The following is an 18,812-nucleotide window of genomic DNA, read 5'->3' as shown; positions in this document are numbered from 1 at the left end:
GACACGCCAATATACACTGCCCTCCTCTCATGAGCCTAGAAAGTCTTCAAGCGACTGCAACTGGTACTTTGGCCTGTCAGCAACAACGTGTCTCTTGGTCGTGGCGCTGGCCATTCCCGTGCTCTCCTTGGCTCCACCAGATGTATAACTGCTGGTGTATCTTCCGTAGTCTCTCAGCTCAAATCCACTGCTCCTCAACTCCTCATAATACGCAAGGTACTCCGGATCCAACCGATCAGAAGTGGTCTGCATGTACTTCTTCACATGGCTCTCGGCCTCCACACCCGCCATCTGGAACCGCTTCTCCGTCTGGTACATCAACACAGAGAGCTGCATGTTCTTGAGCTTCCTCTCGTTCTCATAGTAGCCACTCCTGAAGGGAAGCAAAAACTTCCACTGCCTCACTGCCTCCCGGACTTTAATCGACACGTCAACCTCACAGAGCTCAACTAAATATGTATACACCCGAAACAAATCACTCTCGAGATACCCACCTTCATCCTTGACAATGTTGTGGATCTGCAGCTTCGAAACAAAGTTCAAGATACCAACCTTAAGCCTGCAAGGGTAACCCTTGAAGGCACTGATCAGGCGAATAGAGAGATTCCCCAAGTAATTCTTCAATGTAGTCACCTTCTCATTCTGCTCGTATTCATCGACATTCATGACAAATTCACCCAATAACCAGATAATAGACGCCTTAATGTCATCATTAAACTCAAAGAGCTCGCCAACCAACTTGATCAATAGGTCCACATGGCCTGCAATGTCCTGCTGGATATAGTTGATCAACCCATTGGTGTATTCCTCGTTTTCCTTTAAATGTCCCAGGTAGAACCGTATGATCAAATCGCCATATTGCGGAGTTATCAACTTGTTCAAATACTTGATTGCAAGTTTGGTTTTCCTCTCGTTTGTTGACATGCAGATCAGGTCTTCCAATTCGCCAATTATTTTTTGATAGTTGGTATCCTTCACGACTTTGTATAATATCCGAACCTTGCCCTCAAATATAGTGATAGGGTCTTTCACTAACGGATAAAAATGCGATAATTGAGAGTCTCTGATTTCAATGTGCCCCTCGTCAATTAAATATTCAATACATTCTAAGCCATATAAGATCTTCGATTCTTCATTGATGGCGGCATCATAATCCCTCTGGATCAGCTTCATGGCGATCTTGTTCATGTTAGGTAGGTTGTTCCGAAACACCGCTGTCATAATCCGGATGATCGAAAGTATAACATTGGCATTCATTTCATATTTAACCAGGTCCTCTAATTGGTCATACAGTTTCTTTATCTCATTTGGCGATTCATCAATTCTGTCAAATTTGGAGTAAAACAACTGTATGTATTCCGTCAGAATATCCAATATGTTCACAATGGCAAAGCTGTCTAACTCCTTCAAGTGGCTGATTATATTCCCGACTTTATTGTGTAGTAGATCGTAGAATCCATTGAACACTTCATAGTATATTTCAATCGATACACTTAAAACTTTGGCATCATTGTCACACAATAGAATGTCCAGATACGTGCTTAGTTGGTATATTACAGACTCGGAATCAGCCAGACCATCACGAATATAATCTCTACAAGCGACATCTCCGTCCTTGTTGAATTCAAGGTCCAACCGAATGCACTTTAGTATAGATACAGCACATGAACTTCTTACCAGTGGAGACGAATCTTTGACCATCTTACCTAATGATAACAGCAGTATCGGAAGAATTGCTGGTATCTTGATACCACTTAAGCATCTGATAGCCAGCGACCTATTTATACAGTTCTGGTCATTAAGAGATTTCTGAATTGCATTGATGGATAGTAGTGAGACATCGGGCTGTAAGTGGTTATATTTCAATAGGATCATATAAACCAACCTCTTAATCTTCAGGTTTTCGGTGTTTATATTGTTAATAATATTGGGGAATATAGAAATGATCTCATTCTCAACGCTCCCATTGCCACTGTCATCCTCATCACCCTTATCTATCTTATGGACCAAATGCTTTAATATTGCATATTTCTCCGAATCGTTCCCCGATTCTAAACCTTTGATAATCTCCTTCATGCTGAATTCAGTTTCCACATTGTAATAGTTGGAATTTATAAATGAGGTGATTGATGGTGGTAATGTCACGTTCTTTGGATCAAATTTCCCCCATGTCCGGGTGGCATTCTCAAACATAAACCCCAGATTCTTGGCTATTTGGTAGTCTGTCATCCTTGCCTCTCCTTGCTCTGCCTCTACCCTCCAAGCAATTGCTCACTGACTCAATGTATATGGAGATCAATGTACGTGAATATTCTGGCTTTTCTTTCTCTGGTTTTCTTGCTCAAACGCAATAATCCGCTCTCTCTGTTCCTCACCGTTCTTCTCCTTGTCTCCTTCTCAAACACTATTTTTTTTTTCCGACTCCATCCTTATCCCTTATACACGCTGGTTGGCTTATTGGCACCACTAGATGGATACATATACCGCTTTGCCATTGCGTGCCCTACGAGAGCTACATTGTTACCTCACCATCACCATTACGACCATCCCCCAATTGCCCTTTCTAAGGAGACACAGGCATACTGCAGCAATACAGCTAGGATATTCATAGAATGGAAGACGACAACAAGAGTACCAGCAAGGGTAACAACGAACGTCCATATTCACTGACAAGAACTTTAAGTGAGACTTTATTTGGAGGCTTTCGCAGACACAAGAGATTAAGAGACGAAGGTGAGGACGAAAACGCCAACGGAAACGTGAGCCAAGAGTCTAGGTCTGTCTCTGTTCCAATCAGTGAGGATTCAGATGAACCAAGTCACAAAAGAGTCAAGCACAATACCGTCGAGGAGGAAAAAGTCCAGAGAGAAAGGGAAGAGTCGTTCATCAAGAAGGAAAAGGAGTATGATTCCCTTTTAAAACCTCAAGACAGGAAATGGAGGCCAAAGGGCTATAAACTAAATCCACCACCAGAAGATAGGCCAATTCGTATTTATGCGGACGGGGTTTTCGATTTGTTCCACCTGGGCCACATGAGACAGTTGGAGCAATGTAAGAAAGCGTTTCCAAATGTCGAGCTAGTTATTGGTATTCCAAATGACGAGGAAACTCACAAACGGAAAGGATTGACTGTCCTAACCGACAAACAAAGGTATGAAACTGTTAGACATTGTAAGTGGGTTGATGAGGTCATTGAAGATGCACCTTGGATTTTAGATATGAAGTTTTTAAAAGATCATAAGATAGACTACTGTGCTCATGATGATCTACCTTATGTGGCCGATGGTATTGACGACATCTATAAACCAATGAAAGAGGCAGGGATGTTTGTTGCAACACAAAGAACAGAGGGTATCTCAACCTCAGATATCATAACTAAAATTATCAGAGACTACGATAAGTATCTAATGAGAAACTTTGCTAGAGGTGCAACCAGACAAGAACTCAATGTCTCCTGGCTAAAGAAAAACGAATTGGAGATGAAGAAACATATCAATGATTTCAAATCTTCTTGGAAAGAAGCAAATGATAATATTAAACACACAACCAAAGACCTATATGTATTAGTTAGAGAGTCATTAATCAAAAATGGTAAAACAATTCCAGGTAAATCCCCTGCTGACAGGTTTGCCTCGAAATATAATGCCAATGGGTTGAGTAGATCCGATTCGAAGAAATCTTTAATCAATAATTTCATGGATTGGGTTGGTTTACAATCAGAAGCAGATTCAACCGATGAAGTTGATACTCCTATTTCATCTCGTTCAACAACTCCAAAACCTTCTAAGGCTATAAATCTGACGGTGAAAGATGAACCCCAAACTCCGACGAATAGGAAAGTAAGAGCTATTAGAACCCCAAGGAAGCTATCCAATAAAACATCTGCTTCTAACACACCAAAGAAAACTCCCAAAAAAACACCAAGGAAGGGCACAAACAAAACTACGTGAACTAATAATTCATTTAAGCTTCAATATCAACTTGTTAAATTCATCATACTTAATGTCTTTTTGTTCTTCTTTGTTTTTCTTCTATATTTCCTTTCCTTTCATTGATTTTCCTTCTATTTCTTTTCATTTTTCGCCCATTAATGTACTTTGCATCTCCTGCTCATAGATTATGCTGTATAGACCTCAAATTATGAGAATTAAATGACCAAGTTGGGTTTCGTCATGAATTACTTGCTCGCACATCATTTAACAGCAACAGTTTTTTTTTGGTTTTCTACGATCTTCCTTAATTTTCGTCTTCTGTTTTATGTTCAAGCCTGTTATGCATCTCCTCGGCTTTCATAGCAGAGCAAGAATTAGCTCGTCCTTCTAAAACGCAGTTGTGCTAATGATCAATCGTTTGATGACTACCTCATCGAAATCACTGACGGTGGCTGATATAAACTATATTGAACGATCGACACTTAAAAAATGGATACAGCAAGGACAGACCAACTTGGGCGAAAAGTTTCAAGTTGTTGATGTAAGAGATAACGATCACATTGGAGGTCATATAATCAATTCCAAGCATATACCGGCAGGTAAATTCAAAGATGCATCGAGTGGTCAAACCATGTCGAAGTTGTTGAGCTACCTTAGAGACACGCACGGTACTTGTGTGGTGTTTCATTGCATGTTAAGTCAAGTTAGGGGTCCTAGTAGTGCAATGAAATTCATGAGATATTGTAATGAACTACTTGAAACTTCCCAAGACGAACAGGAAAAAGAATTCATCCTTAATTTACGAATCACAATACTACGTGGTGGATTTGCGAAATGGCAAGAAGATTACGGCGATGACCCATCATTAACCCAAGGGTACCAAAAGGATATTTGGAAATACGGATATTAACTTTATATTACAGAATAATGTCCATGTATAAACAAAGTACATCTGTCAAACTTTTTGGCGCTTGTTGGCGCTTTCATTCTGCACACTTCTTGAGTTGACATATTTTTTCAATTTATCTGAGGCGACCTGAATACGTTTGCTCATTTCTAATTTACGTTTTGCTCTAATTGTATCAACAGGGAAAAATTCTTCAATAGTCATTTGTGGCTTATTCATGTTTTTAATAACAGGTACGATAATCTCATCAACTTTTTCTTTATCCCATCCAACATAGTACTTAAAGTATGTGCGTAATTTATCAAGATCGGGAGATCCCCATTTAAAGGATGTCTTGTCATGATCAACTTCTGGGTGTTTGTACGCCTCATAGATTAACTTGTTGGGAAAATCTGATTCTAAGAATAGAAATTTTCTTAATGATTTTCTTAGCTTCCTTCTTATCGGAGTATCACTATTCTCGTCAATTTTACCGTTCTGGTAATCTTGCCACCAATCACGGAAATGTTCTAGTGTTTTGAATTCACCCAAGATTTCCATTGCCATAACTTTACCAATACCTTTAATGCCCTCTGTGTAATCACTTCCCAGCAGTATAGCAATGTCAATCAGTGAGTCTCGTGTTAAGCCCAATTCTTCTTTCAAGTCTGAAATTTGATAACATTCAACAAAATGCTTATCATTGAACAAATTCTTGTAAACTTTATCACCACCGAATAGAAAGCAATCAGAATCATCAGTTATAATGCCATCAACTAGTCCAATCAATTTAAGTTCTGCGCATTGCGCTTCAGCTTCCATTGGTGCCGTTATAAATGGAATACCAAAACGTGATAATAAATCTTGCACATCATAGATCATTTGTGTAGAGACTTCGTCTGAATCCCTCTTTTGTCTCCTCAATTGCTCTTGTAATATTGCTTCATCATTATATGTCCAAGTAGTTTCGTTATGTTCCCGAGAGTAATCGCTCTTAATATCATGGGCAAATTTCTTATAAGATCGATTCTCTTCCTGCATACCCAATAAAAGTTCTGTTTCTTCATCGTCAGAAAACTCAAAATCCTCATCGATTTCTGGTATTCGATTATTCCCACCGAGAATGTCCCTTATATCCTGAACATTATTTCCAGGGACGGTTTCTCGAATATCTGGTGCTCGTTTACTTATGGCAGCATCTGCTTTTTTGTTCTGGTTGATAGCTGGTGGCTTTATATCTCCTTTCTTATTTTGGCCGCTACGGTTTTCTTGGTTGTCTTCGTTCAATAGAATCGAATCATCAGACGACTTCTCGTTTATACTGGCAGCTGTAACAGGTTTTTCAGGTACAGCTGTGAATGAGTTTTCCAACACGCTGCCGGGTACTTCATTTACTTCATTTAAAGTCTTTGTATCAATATATTCAACATTTTCGTCGTCGTCACTTGAGAAATAACTCCCAATTTCCCCATAAGAAACAATACCGGCCTTTTCATCTTCCGTTAATCTGTTGTTGGATGTTCTCTTTATTTCGTCCTTATTTCCCATAGTGGCCGACGTATTTCCATGTGAATTACTTGAAAACCATTTGGGTAACGGTAACGGTAATGGCTTTGAATTATCTTTGACACTATTTTTTGATGTCTCATTTTGCGTCTTTACATCAGCGACTTCCGCTTTTCTGGACTTCCCACCAAATAATAGGTTGTTCTTCATTGAGAAGTTGGGTAGCTTGAACGTTTTAGCCAAGGTGGAACTACTCAAAATGAAGGGAGCGTCAGTTTCAATAGAACTTTTCGATAATTTTCCTTCTTTTTCATCAGTTAACATGTTCATGTATTCCTCCTTAGATTTTTCAATGGCTTGCTTCAATTCGTCTTCTTCAATATGTTTTGTTTGTATTTCTTCGTAATTATCAATATCCTCGTCAGGAGAGACGCTGTGCACCATACCTGCTTTGGATTTATTTTTGTTATTTCTGTTTGAGTAGTCATACAAACTTTTGATCTCTTTCATTATATCATCGTCATCGTCTTCTTCTTCTTCTTCTTCCCCATCCTCTTCATAATCTTTTTTGAAATCTTCCTTAGTATTATTCACAACTGAAAGCGGTGCATCAGTGACATCTTCCATTTCAAACGATTCATCATCACTTTGGGGGTCACTCAGCTCTTCAACTTTGTAGTTCGTCTCCTCATCATCACTATCTTGCACAAATAACGCGTTTGGGATTCCAACCTTTGTCTTTCCGTTGCTACTACTTTGATCCCCACTTTCTTGAACAGTCTCATCGTTCCAATCAATTTCACTTAGGGATGCATCCGATTTCTCATCTTCCAAATCTATATGTTCAATTTTAGGTTTCACATCAGCATCTAAAAAAACAGGTTTTTCATAACTTTTACCTTCTTTATTGTCATTTGATATTGTTAAGGCGTAACCATTCCCAACTTTTTGTAGATTATATGCACGGTTTCTGTCACTTGCAATACTACGAGATACAACATCACCACTATCATCACCATCCATTCCAGTAACGTTCATTATCTTTTGGGTAAAATAGTTTCTCTTCTGCACCATCTGGATCTGAAACTTACTAAATTCCATTGGATCGGGAAATAAAGTTTGCAACTGCTCCTTAGTATAACCCATTCTCAAACGGGACCTTAGACGCAAATGAGATAGAACAATATACTGTGTCGACAAGGGTAAATTTGAAAATTCTTTGGATTGGGGGTTAATATTGTCCAAATCGATATCGCTCAATCCACAGTCAATCTCTCTAGTTAAACGTGTGTACTCGTTCTCCGTCATCAATCTGTTATCGTCTTCATCAACAGTTATCGTCCTCTTGGGTAGATGATATTCATCTTGTTGTTTAAATCGTGTATTCTCTCTTTCTCTTTCCTTGGTTGGTTTACTGACTGTTTTTTCTAGTTGCTCTTCTCCATCACCCTCATCCACTACATCGTCATAATATAGATCGTAATACAAACCATCTGGTTTCAACTCTTGACGCGTTGCATTGAAATTCTGTGAGACCTTTGCTACACCTCCTACTTTTGGTCTCTCCTGTTTGCCATCTGCATAGTTTTGTAGTTGTTTGGCAAGCAATTTTTGTGCTGTCTGCTGAATAGTCTCCTTATTGCCCTCACGTTTTTCCTTTCTTTTACGAATGGTATCTCTCTTTAAAGCAGGCACACCACCATCAAATACAAACACCGGCTTGATGCCTAAATATATCAGCTTGCAAATCCTCCTGAAAAACCCAACTATGTGTGAGTTCTTCATTTGGTTGCCCTCAGCATCCCTAACCGCCTTCATAAACTGATAAATCCAAATGGATGCATCAACTGCTAGCCTTTTGTTTCTCAAAGATTCCACACGGACAGGTCTTGCTGTGGGACCAACAATTTCCCATAGCCCATGAACACCCATGTGTTAATGAATCAACTGCAGAAGGTACGTGTTGTTCCTCTCAAGGTGTTATTTACCTACTACCTAATCTATCCTTCTTTGCCAATCAAGAAAGAAGGAAAAAAAAAAGACGCCGAGCCCTCAGAGTCAAAACCTGTATTTTTTTTTTCGAAAAGCAAAATATTCGAAAATACACATTCATGTAAAAGAAAAAAAGCTTCTCTTTACACAGGTGCACGTGACTGCAACATCATTGTATGTAGTAAGGACAAGGGCACGTGCTTTCTCTTTTAATTGGTACCTTGATGAACTACACTGCTTTAAGCTGTTACTAAGTAGTAGCGGTGATGTGGAAGTAGTTAGTGGATAAAACTAACGACTCTTGGAGAGACCTAGAAATTTTATAACGGAGATATCACGCATATATTTGTAGAGGGACGTCCGAATACAAAAACAACAACAGTTGGTTTCTTCCAAAGAACTCTCTTTGTTGGGATAACCATTCATACATCACCAGTACCGAATTAGGGACTAATCAGGTAGTATACTGATGAAGGGGCACATACAAAGTTAGCCGATTCCAACATTTACCAGATAGCAAGAGATACTTGCTCGAAATAGAAACTTTGATGTAGTTGTTTGTCTAGTGCAAGGAAAAAAAAAAAAAGCACCTTTTCTCTATCAACATAAACACCTTGTTCCTCTTTTTTCAGTTAAATAGCAATAATAGCCTTCAGGATACATTCTCTGGCCCTGTTAGTAATGTCTTCTCCTCCCCGTAGTAGCGACCTCAAAAAGGATGATAAGGTTCTTTCGAAAACCTATGTCTTGATTGAAAACACGCAAGTTCAAAACACCCCGAATAAAATCGCCCCAAAGTATACCCTAAAGCTTCCTGATGCATACGGATTGTTACACAAGGAGGCAAAAGCCACTCATACTCCAACACAAACCGTAAACACCTCAAGTAAATTTCCGGAAACGTTCAATCCAAGAAAGGAGCAAAACATGCCCCACAAACAAAAGGTCGATGAATGGATCCTGCAAGTTCCTGTTGCCCCTCTCAATATTCCTTGTGATTTATGGTCTAACGAGTGTTATAAGCCGTACCTTGAGCTTGCAGAAATCCCTGAAACTTTGACAGACAATGATGTGAACATGAGCACCGATTCGGCTGTTATTGAAGTTCAATCAAAGCTGATTACAACCCTGACCAATAGGGAATATTACAAGGAAAACGAGCTGGTGAGAAGATATGACGGTAGGGCCGATAAAGAGCATCTCTACTGTGTGTATCCGGAAATCGAAAACGGCATGAATGCAATATTAATCGGCATGCAGAGATTCCAACCAAACCACCAAACTTATCGTGGAATGCACCCTTACGGTTTCTCTGGATATTCAAACTGAAAAGAGTGCAGTATACACATATAGAGCTATGTATATACGTACTAGAACTCGTCGCTTTGTATAACCTAGATAGCTATGATTTAACCCAATATAAAATAGTAAATCATCGAGCAATTATCCGTTTCTGGTACACTCATCAAATAGAAGTAAGAGAAAATGTTCCTCCTCCACCTCAAAAGTAGATGTGCATACTCAGCTTTAAACCACAAAATGCTAAACATGGTGAAATGTGCTCCCATTCTGTTGGATTTATAACTGGATCTTTTTTTCTCTTCTAGTTCCTCATGAATTTTTTTATTTTTTACTCGGTTAAAATTATCATAGATCTTTGTATTCTTTGACAAATACCACTTGAATTTCCAATGACAGATTTATAAGATTTAATAAATAGAACAAGCCAGAATGTCTGCATCTGTTGCATCGCCTTCGGTTCTTTTGAATAGAATTCTATCACTTCGAGAATCATGCCCTTTTCTATTAGCTAGTGATACCTTTGTTCAGAGTGCAACATTACTAACCAATGAGTTGGTCCTCAAGGCTAGAACGTCCAACCCTGATTTAAAAGTCGTTTACTTGTCATTTGAGACAGCCATTGTACCGGACTATATAGACGAGACAAGGGGCATCTTTATAGACCTTTTAGGCAAAGATTACGAAAAATCACTCTCTGTTTTAGATCACGATGATAGTAGACGTCGCTTAATAGTTATTGATTCTTTTAACTATATTGCAAAAGAGAAAGTGGTTAGCTTTCTGAAGTTGATAATGAAGCCAAACACTGTTGTCTATGGTGTATACCATCAAGATATTCCATCCAGTGAGTTACACAGTTCGTCTAGCAAGGGACCTTCTGCATACTCATATTTACATTTTCTTTCATCATGCGTATTTGATATCAGACCGCTCAAATTTGATGATCCTGATTGTATCTACTATAAAGCTATAAACGAGGGACCAAGTTTTCCTGTTGGTGTTAAAGAAACTCAACAACCCAAGTTTTACACAGCTTTGACATACCGTCGAAAATCTGGACGTTCATTAGAATATCAGTTTATAGTTAATTCTGCATTACACGAGTACGAAGTTGTCAACGTATCTGTGAATACCAATACCGGGGAAGATGAATCTTTATTGGAAAACCTAACTACTTTCAATCTTGGTAACACAAAGAAACAAAAGGAACAAAGGGAAAAAGTTGACTTACCTTTCCTGGAGGCGCAAAAAAGCCTTGGTAGCGTTGGTGGTTCTATTGTTTACGAGTTCGAAAAAGATGATGATTACGATGAAGAAGATGCATTCGAAGATCCATTTTAGGAGGATATATATATACATGTATGTAATTATATCTTGACATGTAGTTTACAATATTACTACTTTTTTAGCATCTATAGTCTAGAGCTAATCAGATTGAACGTTTTCTCTTGTATTTTTCTTTCTGGGCCACATCGAAGGTAACTTGATTAATTGGAACCGTGGCTCAATGCATCTTTCAATAAACCATTTCCGAATAACGTTTTCAAGTATTGAGCTGATCCGTGGAATGTTCTCCAATTTGGCCTTTGATCCAATCAAAGATTTAATTTCAAACTCCAAACGAAAATCAGGGCTAAACGAAAACATCAAAGCAATGGCCTGTCCGTTTCTCTTCTCTTGCCCACCATTTTCCCCATTAGTACATTCGCTTGATTGTGTTTTGGATTTTGTTCTGCCCATATCACAATTGTTGAGATTCCCATTTTCATTGTCCGCTTGATCTTTATCATCAGTTGCAATCAATGAAACAGTCAAACACGCACTGAATCTTACAACGGAAATCGAGAGCTTGATAGGTAAGCTAGCACTCAGCATTTTGGGTTTATTAATAAGCAAGTTTGTTTCAACACCTAGCGTAATAGTGTCGGAAACATCAACGTCAATTTTAGCTTCTAATCTCCCTTCATTGTTTTTCACACGACAATTACTGAATATTGGATAATCATCACCAATGTTAATCTCCGTTATCTTTATTGCATCAAAGTACTGTAAAACAACCGGTGAGTTTAATGCTCTATTCAAAGATTCATAAATATTGCCATCATTCAAAGCTTCCAGTCTCGCCTGTGATATTATCTGTGCGATAAGAACATTAAACCAGTCAAGTGATTCCGGTTTGTGCGTTTTCACATCGTAGTAAGTTTTCTCAAGGATTGATGTCAAGGTTTCATCATAGTCAGATCTCATATCATACCCAAGGACATTAGTAGCCTCATTCTGATGATTAAAATGCTCCAAATTTGGCGATATTGGTATGTCATTAGGATTATCCGTTGATATGCGACTTGTATTGGTATTTTGTGCTCTAGGTATGTCAATATCTCCTGGTTTACCATTTTTAATTATAGGAACTTTGTTCTTCTTATATGAAATTGAACTTGGTTGCGTCGGAGCAGCTTCTGTAAACACAAAAAATTTGATGAATGTTATAACGAGCATTATAACGGATAATTGACCTAGTATCAAACCTTGTGTGAACGTCCAGGCACTCGAATGTGCAGAGACTGCATTCAAAGAAATTGAGGGTGCAGTAGGGCTAAAGGTCCCATCAATATTTTGATGCTGTTGCAGAATGACTTGCAAAACTTCATTATTCTGTATTTCCTGTTGTTTTTGCAATCCATTGAGAATCCCGGTAAGATATCGTTCAAGTTCCGTTAGATTTGTCTGCGAGATGACATTGTTAGGAATAGATTCTTTCGTCACAGGATCGATGGCACATTCAGTTTCTATTGCATTTTCTATAGTAGCACATTCACTTGCCTTGGCCAGCCCCATACTCATTAAGGCAAATATAAAGATTATTGCGGCCCCTTGTCTGTTGAAATATGTTAGATACTAGTTCCCCCCTTGATTAGACATGGTATGAATCTCTAAGATATTTTCTCGAGGCCTGCAGAAAAAAAAACGTCTTTGGAGGAGCCACATGCTGATCTTCGGTCAAAGTGGTTGATAGCGCTACAAGTATAGTTTTATTAAGATATAGTATAAACTAGATTTTTCTTCAAGACCAATTTAAAAATCTGAATAAGAAGGATGTACCAACAGAAAGTGCTAGAGCAACACAGACTAACCTTGGACCAAGCTGATCGTCATACCGCACAGCACGCTTATTCCGGATGCTAAATACTCTAAAGACGTAAACACCGGAAGAATATATTATAGTTAGCATTGCGGTGAGATAAAAACAACCAGCCGTTATTAACGATACCAGATCACCATAGTTCATCAATGTAGTTGCAGTAGCCCCAAAAATGAGCGAAATGGATAGCCACGATAGGAAGGTACGTTCAGTTGCAAAGTAAACTTTTGGTTCAACACGAACAGGAACTGCAATCTTTTTACCAGGTGGTGCTTCGAATGTTGACTCAAAACGAGTTCCTTCTGGAACTTTATTGAAAGAATGATCAGGTAAAGTCGCCTTCTTATACCAGTCAATCAAAGGTCCTAGCAAACCACCATTTTTAGTGCTGCTGATTGATGCAAAGGAGCTTTCTGTTCTGTTTTCGGATTCATTGATTACCACGGATCCATAACCCGCTGCACCGGCTAATTCCTCCTCATCCATCTCGCCGTGTCCGATTCCGTTTAAACGGTGCTTGCTGATAATACCGTACGAAGCATCCTGCTTAGGTTTTCTAATATCGATATCCATTTGGGGTTGCCAAAATGGAACTAAAGTAACCATTTCAGGTAGTAAAGTTGAGGTACCATGAATGAATTTGGAGAACTTAGGCACAGCTTCAACCAAATGGGATGAAACCATTTCTCTCACCCACTGTGGAGGCTCCTGGCCCATTTGTGTTTGCAATTTAACCTCCAAGACTGCATATGGGAAACGTTCAATATCGGATTCGGGTAACTGAGAGAATGGATAGTCAACCCCAATATCCATCCTTCTCCAGTTGCCATGAGTTCTGTCAATACCATCAAAATTGTCCTCTCTAATCATGGATAACTCAGTGTCAAGAGAAATTCTAACTCTAGCATCACCTGGCAATTGGAATGCTGTCCTATTGTAGAAGGTTCTCACGACAGGCCTCATTTTGTCCTTCAATACTCTGTATTGAACTTCTTGCGCCAACCTCTCCAAAGAGTCGATTTCTTGTGTAGACTTCTTACCTTCTTTTCTAGCCTTTTCGAACAACTGCTTCGCAGTAAATTGTCCATGTAAGAAATCATTGACCTTGGATTCCTTTATTGGAAACCTGGCCTTCACGGATTTTTCACCAGTCCAATCTTCCCTATGCGTTTTTCTTTCAATAAAACAGGTATCGGTTGACATACCTCCGTACCATCTAATTCTGATAGCTTCAGCACCTTCTGTTTTGAGCAACCTACCATAGTATAGGTCCATTTCCCTGTTGTCAAAATAAATTGAAGAAATAGCAGAATCTTCAGTTTCAAACTCCTTGTTTGGATTGAAAACCAAAACGGGTAGGTGTTTCAAAATGATTAATTTCAACTCTGTGATATTGTCAGGGTGGACCCAATATTTGGTGGTCTGTCTTACGAAATTTTGCATTTTACCACCGGCAGATGAGTCACCTTTGACAGGATTACCCTTAGTTCTGACGAGATCATATAATTTGGAAAGCTTGACAATCAATCCATCTAGATTATCCTTAAAGAAAGATTTTGCGTTTAATCTGGCTTGAAAGATTGGTTTCAAGATGAATTTCGTCAGTTTGTCATGTTTTTTCAAGATTTTTTGGAATCCAATATAGTTAAGCCTTGTAAATGTGTTCAAGTCGTGAACATCACCAATGATATCCGACAATTCTTCCTCCAAGTCTTGGAAATCTTGCTCAAAATATTCAAACTCTTCAATATCAACAGCGTTCTTGGAAGCTTGGACTGTTTTCTCGACCAAAGTCTCAACCTCTTTCACTCTTCTTAGGATTTCCTTGTGCTTCAACTTAAAGAAGTTGTATACCTTGTCCAACTCTTGCTCCATAGTGTCGACAAACTGCTCCTCAAGGGTATTGTTCCACTTGCCATAGTTAGATTCCAATCCCTTCTTTAGGACATGCTTGAGCTCGTCGTAACGTATGTAGTAGTACGCATAGTCTTTGATAAGAGAGGACTTCAATGTCTCACCAAACTTCATTGTTCGATTCTTTGATTGTAGAAGAAAAAGAGTTTTAATATGAAGATAGAAAAACAAACCACCTCTGAAATTGCACTATATAAATGAATGTAGAATACATGCTTGTTGTATCTAATCTGAATTAGGAATATCGCACTCAATGAATATTTTCTGCACACGTGGGTGCAGTTAAGGCCAAATTTTGAGAATATCCGTTTTACTCGTCTTTTTAAAATATACAGTTTACTCTATAGAAAAGGCATATGGTGGAATACACGTCTCTCTTATCTTATCTTATCTTGTCGTGCCTACCTTAATCGAAGGTGATTTTCTTAGCCTTTTTAGTAGTGTCCACATTTTTGAAGAAGGCACCATAGGCACTGTGAGTCTTCTTCTTGGTGTGGGAGCCAAACTTCATAAGTTCATCAGGAACTTCCTGGTCTGCACCTCTGAGGACGTTACCTAGAGCACCAGCGAGATGTTTCTCGTGGTCTGTGAATAAAGTGTGTGCGATACCAGTTTTACCTGCTCTTCCGGTTCTTCCGATTCTGTGAACATAGTCCTCAATGGTTAGCGGGAAAGTTAAATTAATGACAACTTTCACATTTGGAATATCCAAACCTCTGGCTGCCACATCAGTCGCTAAAAGCAGGTTGCACTCACCTCTCTTGAACGATTCTAGAGCCTGTTGACGTTGGACTTGCGATAGGTCACCATGCAATGCAGCAACCTGGAATCCCTTATAGTTCAAAGTTCTTTCGATTCTACTTGCCTCCTTCTTATAGAGCGCAAAAATTAAAATCTTGTCGTCCTTGTTTTTGGATTGATATTGGTGCAATAGTTGGATTAGTCTCTTTTCTTTATCATAAGGATCAATAACTTCAACGATTTGCTTGATTCTTTTATTGGCTGTCAATTCATCTCTGTTACCAACGTTAACTTTGATAGGGTTCTTCATGAAACCTGATGCCAACTCTCTGACTTCCTTTGGCCAGGTGGCAGTAAACATCAATGTTTGTCTGTTATTACTAGAAACACTCTTGATAATCAATTTGATATCTTCTTCAAAACCCTTTTCCAACATTCTGTCAGCTTCATCCAAAACCAAATAGTCGACGGAGCTCAAATCAATAGATCCATCGTTAATGAAATCAACTAATCTACCAGGAGTTGCAATGACACATTGACTTTTTGCAATATCAGTTCTTTGCTGATCTTTTGGAACACCACCATAGACGCAGACACAACGTAATCCAACACTATCCGTTAGCTCTTTCAAATTATCATAAATTTGAGTCGCTAGTTCTCTTGTTGGAGAAACAACCAAGACCTTGAGCTTTTTGGATTTGGTATTCAATATGTGTTGGATAGCAGGGACACCAAAACCTAGAGTTTTACCTGAACCTGTCTCTGCAACACCCACAATATCGTGACCTTTGAAAAGGAATGGCCATGCAGAGGCTTGAATTGGTGATGGCTTTTCAAACTTAGACAAGGACTTTAGAATTTTTGGCTCGATATTGTAGTTTTTCAGTGAGTCGAATGTAATTAACGGCTGGATACCGGTTTTCTCACCATTTTCAATAGTGATTTCATTATCTTTGAGAAATTTATCAATATCCTCTTGATCAGTGTGAACTGACTCAGCAGCAGTTGTAGTTTCTTTGAGTTTTTCCTTCTTTTCCTTCTTTTCCTTCTTTTCCTTCTTTTCCTTCTTTTCCTTCTTTTCCTTCTTCTCCTTCTTTTCCTTTTTGTCCCTTTTGTCTTTCTTTGACTTCTTCTTCAAAGAATCTCCACTCTCATCGTGCTTTCTCTTCTTGTCCTTCAATTCAATGTCACTCATTGTTTTCAATACCTATAGAGGGATGGAATTTTTCACATCTATTGGAAAGAAGAATTTTCAATGAAACATATTTCTCAACTAAAATTTTTTTTTTCACCCGCTTAAAGATAGATTGTGCGAGACAACAATATATCTCGCAAACTGCTGTGCACGCAATTATAGCATCACGATTAGTATCCTTTCATCACGTGATACATGAAGCGAACCAGAATAAAAGTTGTTTGCATCATAGGTGTGAAACATCTGAAAGAATGTTTTGGGTTTTATCTATATTTATACATAGCCTTAAATTGAATGGCTAATATGTAAGTTTTCCAGGAAAGAAAAAAAGAAAAGGAAGTACGTGGTACGAGGGTATAAGCTAAGTTACATGCTATGGATTATCTTCAAGAAAATTTGGAAATCTCTTTTAAAGCAAGGCCAAAAAGAACAATGACAACCCTAGGAAAGACGATGTAGCTGCGTTTGCCCCATTGGAAAACTCATCGGATACGCTATGGGAATCGTTATTCTCAGTGGATACCGAGATGGATTGCTTATGAGTTTCGGTAGATGATTGTGTGCTGGTGGTAATAGTTGAAGACTTTAAGTATTCATCCTTCAATGAAACAGTTTCGCTGCTTTCAGAGGTAGTAGAAGCTTCTCCAATGCTGTTCTCTTCACTATCCTGATCTGTTGTTGAAGTTGGCAAAGAGTTTGCAGTAATTGACGCTTCAGTTTTGCTGGTGGAAGTCACATCTGCTGAAGTCAATTCTGAAGAGGATGCTGAAGTGGAAAAAGTGGAAATGGAAGAGGAAGAAGAGGAAGAAGAGGAAGAAGAGGAAGAAGAGGAAGAAGAGGAAGAAGTGGAAGAAGTGGAAGAAGAGGAAGAAGTGGAAGAAGTGGGAGTTGGGCTTGATGAAGTCAATTCTGAAGATGCTGTAGAAGTAGTAGAAGCAGAAGTAGTAGAAGTGGACGAAGAACCACCTTTAGTGGACTCCGTAGAAATCGTATTACCGCCAACCAATGCAGCAAATTCTGCGTTAGCAATTTTCTCTCTACCGTTGACAGAACCATCCTTACAATCAATCGATTCCCAACTACCAGAAGTACCAGAGTAAGAATAAGATGAACCTGTTGAGTAATCAGAAACAACTAGATTCTTAATATGCATTGAAAATGGCGCATCACTATAATCGGTTTCACCACCAGCCCATTCAATTGTACCTGGTTGATTGCTTGGGTCACCGCCCGCCCAAATACCAAAGAAGAGTCTCATTGGAGTTTGTGGGTAACCCTGGGAGCTATCACTGGATAAGGTTCTGACAACTGTCCCATCGATATACCAGGAGCAGCTGTTTTCGTTCCACTCAAGGGTATAGTTATGAAAATCAGCCCTTGGATCCGCCATATTATGATATTCACCCCTATCATAAGTCGTAGTATCACCTTTAGAGAAGAAGTTTGATTGCATTTGGGTGCCATCACCACCAAGCCACTCAAAATCAATCTCATCCTTATCATCTGACTGTAGATAGAATGACGATACTATACCCTGACCCGATGCAGACTTTAGTAAAACTTGAACCTTACCAAACATAATGTAGAAATCAGACACTAAGGATGGGTTGTCGTATCTTTTACTCAACGTGAGCGTGAGACCATCATCACCGTAGAAGATTTCGCTTGGTGTCCTATATGGAATGTAGTGCTCTGAGGCTTGCTTGAAATCGTCACTGATGGATGTTGCTAATGCTGGATCTGGAGCACATGAGGTTGCAGATAGTGGATCACAAGAAGCAACGGAAGTTGCCGAAACAGTGTTGACGCTATCAGCTGCAGAAGCTTGAGAAGCTTGAAGAGCCAATGCCATTAATGCTACTCTTGGCCAGCTCTTTTTGCCTGTACCGAATACCGAACGCATAATCAGTTAATATGTTGTTCTAGTTCTTGATGTGCCTTTTCTTTTCGGTTGCCTATCTCAGAGAAAGCAAAGAGGAAAGGTATAAAGGAAAAGCAAAGAATAAGTATGGAAACTTATACGCTACAGCAAAGACGAAAAACGACACCTTGTGTTGTATTTCTGTGGGGCAGAAACATACTCTTTTAAATACAAACACGGTCTCCCTATTCTTTTTCACGAAACATCAACAGAAATACTCCAGCCCCCCCCTGGCCTTGCCAAAAATAGCAAATTTTTTGCATTGAGACGCGTTTGAAAAA

General features: G+C 39.0%; 10 protein-coding genes across 10 annotated transcripts; 4 read left to right on the top strand and 6 right to left on the bottom strand.

Moving 5' to 3' along the window:
- Positions 1-27: 27 nt before the first annotated feature.
- Positions 28-2,229, bottom strand: C5L36_0C11340 (uncharacterized protein; the record flags this gene model as incomplete). The annotated part of the gene is made up of 1 exon (XM_029466846.1): positions 28-2,229. The coding sequence occupies one exon, from the start codon at positions 2,227-2,229 to the stop codon at positions 28-30; it is 2,202 nt and encodes a 733-aa protein (XP_029322706.1).
- Positions 2,230-2,612: 383 nt separating this feature from the next.
- On the top strand, positions 2,613-3,950 carry C5L36_0C11330 (uncharacterized protein; the record flags this gene model as incomplete). The annotated part of the gene is made up of 1 exon (XM_029466845.1): positions 2,613-3,950. One exon carries the CDS (start codon positions 2,613-2,615, stop codon positions 3,948-3,950), a length of 1,338 nt encoding a protein of 445 aa, XP_029322705.1.
- A 388-nt stretch (positions 3,951-4,338) lies between these two features.
- Positions 4,339-4,842, top strand: C5L36_0C11320 (uncharacterized protein; the record flags this gene model as incomplete). Its single annotated transcript, XM_029466844.1, has 1 exon — positions 4,339-4,842. The coding sequence occupies one exon, from the start codon at positions 4,339-4,341 to the stop codon at positions 4,840-4,842; it is 504 nt and encodes a 167-aa protein (XP_029322704.1).
- Positions 4,843-4,887: 45 nt separating this feature from the next.
- C5L36_0C11310 (uncharacterized protein) lies at positions 4,888-8,256 on the bottom strand (the record flags this gene model as incomplete). Its single annotated transcript, XM_029466843.1, has 1 exon — positions 4,888-8,256. One exon carries the CDS (start codon positions 8,254-8,256, stop codon positions 4,888-4,890), a length of 3,369 nt encoding a protein of 1,122 aa, XP_029322703.1.
- A 741-nt stretch (positions 8,257-8,997) lies between these two features.
- On the top strand, positions 8,998-9,645 carry C5L36_0C11300 (uncharacterized protein; the record flags this gene model as incomplete). The annotated part of the gene is made up of 1 exon (XM_029466842.1): positions 8,998-9,645. One exon carries the CDS (start codon positions 8,998-9,000, stop codon positions 9,643-9,645), a length of 648 nt encoding a protein of 215 aa, XP_029322702.1.
- A 402-nt stretch (positions 9,646-10,047) lies between these two features.
- C5L36_0C11290 (uncharacterized protein) lies at positions 10,048-10,959 on the top strand (the record flags this gene model as incomplete). The annotated part of the gene is made up of 1 exon (XM_029466841.1): positions 10,048-10,959. The coding sequence occupies one exon, from the start codon at positions 10,048-10,050 to the stop codon at positions 10,957-10,959; it is 912 nt and encodes a 303-aa protein (XP_029322701.1).
- An 84-nt stretch (positions 10,960-11,043) lies between these two features.
- Positions 11,044-12,462, bottom strand: C5L36_0C11280 (uncharacterized protein; the record flags this gene model as incomplete). Its single annotated transcript, XM_029466840.1, has 1 exon — positions 11,044-12,462. The coding sequence occupies one exon, from the start codon at positions 12,460-12,462 to the stop codon at positions 11,044-11,046; it is 1,419 nt and encodes a 472-aa protein (XP_029322700.1).
- A 220-nt stretch (positions 12,463-12,682) lies between these two features.
- C5L36_0C11270 (uncharacterized protein) lies at positions 12,683-14,788 on the bottom strand (the record flags this gene model as incomplete). Its single annotated transcript, XM_029466839.1, has 1 exon — positions 12,683-14,788. The coding sequence occupies one exon, from the start codon at positions 14,786-14,788 to the stop codon at positions 12,683-12,685; it is 2,106 nt and encodes a 701-aa protein (XP_029322699.1).
- A 292-nt stretch (positions 14,789-15,080) lies between these two features.
- On the bottom strand, positions 15,081-16,610 carry C5L36_0C11260 (uncharacterized protein; the record flags this gene model as incomplete). The annotated part of the gene is made up of 1 exon (XM_029466838.1): positions 15,081-16,610. One exon carries the CDS (start codon positions 16,608-16,610, stop codon positions 15,081-15,083), a length of 1,530 nt encoding a protein of 509 aa, XP_029322698.1.
- Positions 16,611-17,019: 409 nt separating this feature from the next.
- Positions 17,020-18,513, bottom strand: C5L36_0C11250 (uncharacterized protein; the record flags this gene model as incomplete). Its single annotated transcript, XM_029466837.1, has 1 exon — positions 17,020-18,513. The coding sequence occupies one exon, from the start codon at positions 18,511-18,513 to the stop codon at positions 17,020-17,022; it is 1,494 nt and encodes a 497-aa protein (XP_029322697.1).
- Positions 18,514-18,812: the final 299 nt, after the last annotated feature.

Source organism: Pichia kudriavzevii, chromosome 3, assembly GCF_003054445.1.
Source record: "Pichia kudriavzevii chromosome 3, complete sequence".
Taxonomy (NCBI): Eukaryota; Fungi; Ascomycota; class Pichiomycetes; order Pichiales; family Pichiaceae; genus Pichia; species Pichia kudriavzevii.
The sequence above is the reverse complement of the archived record's forward strand: the minus strand, read 5'-3'. Positions and strand labels throughout refer to the sequence as shown.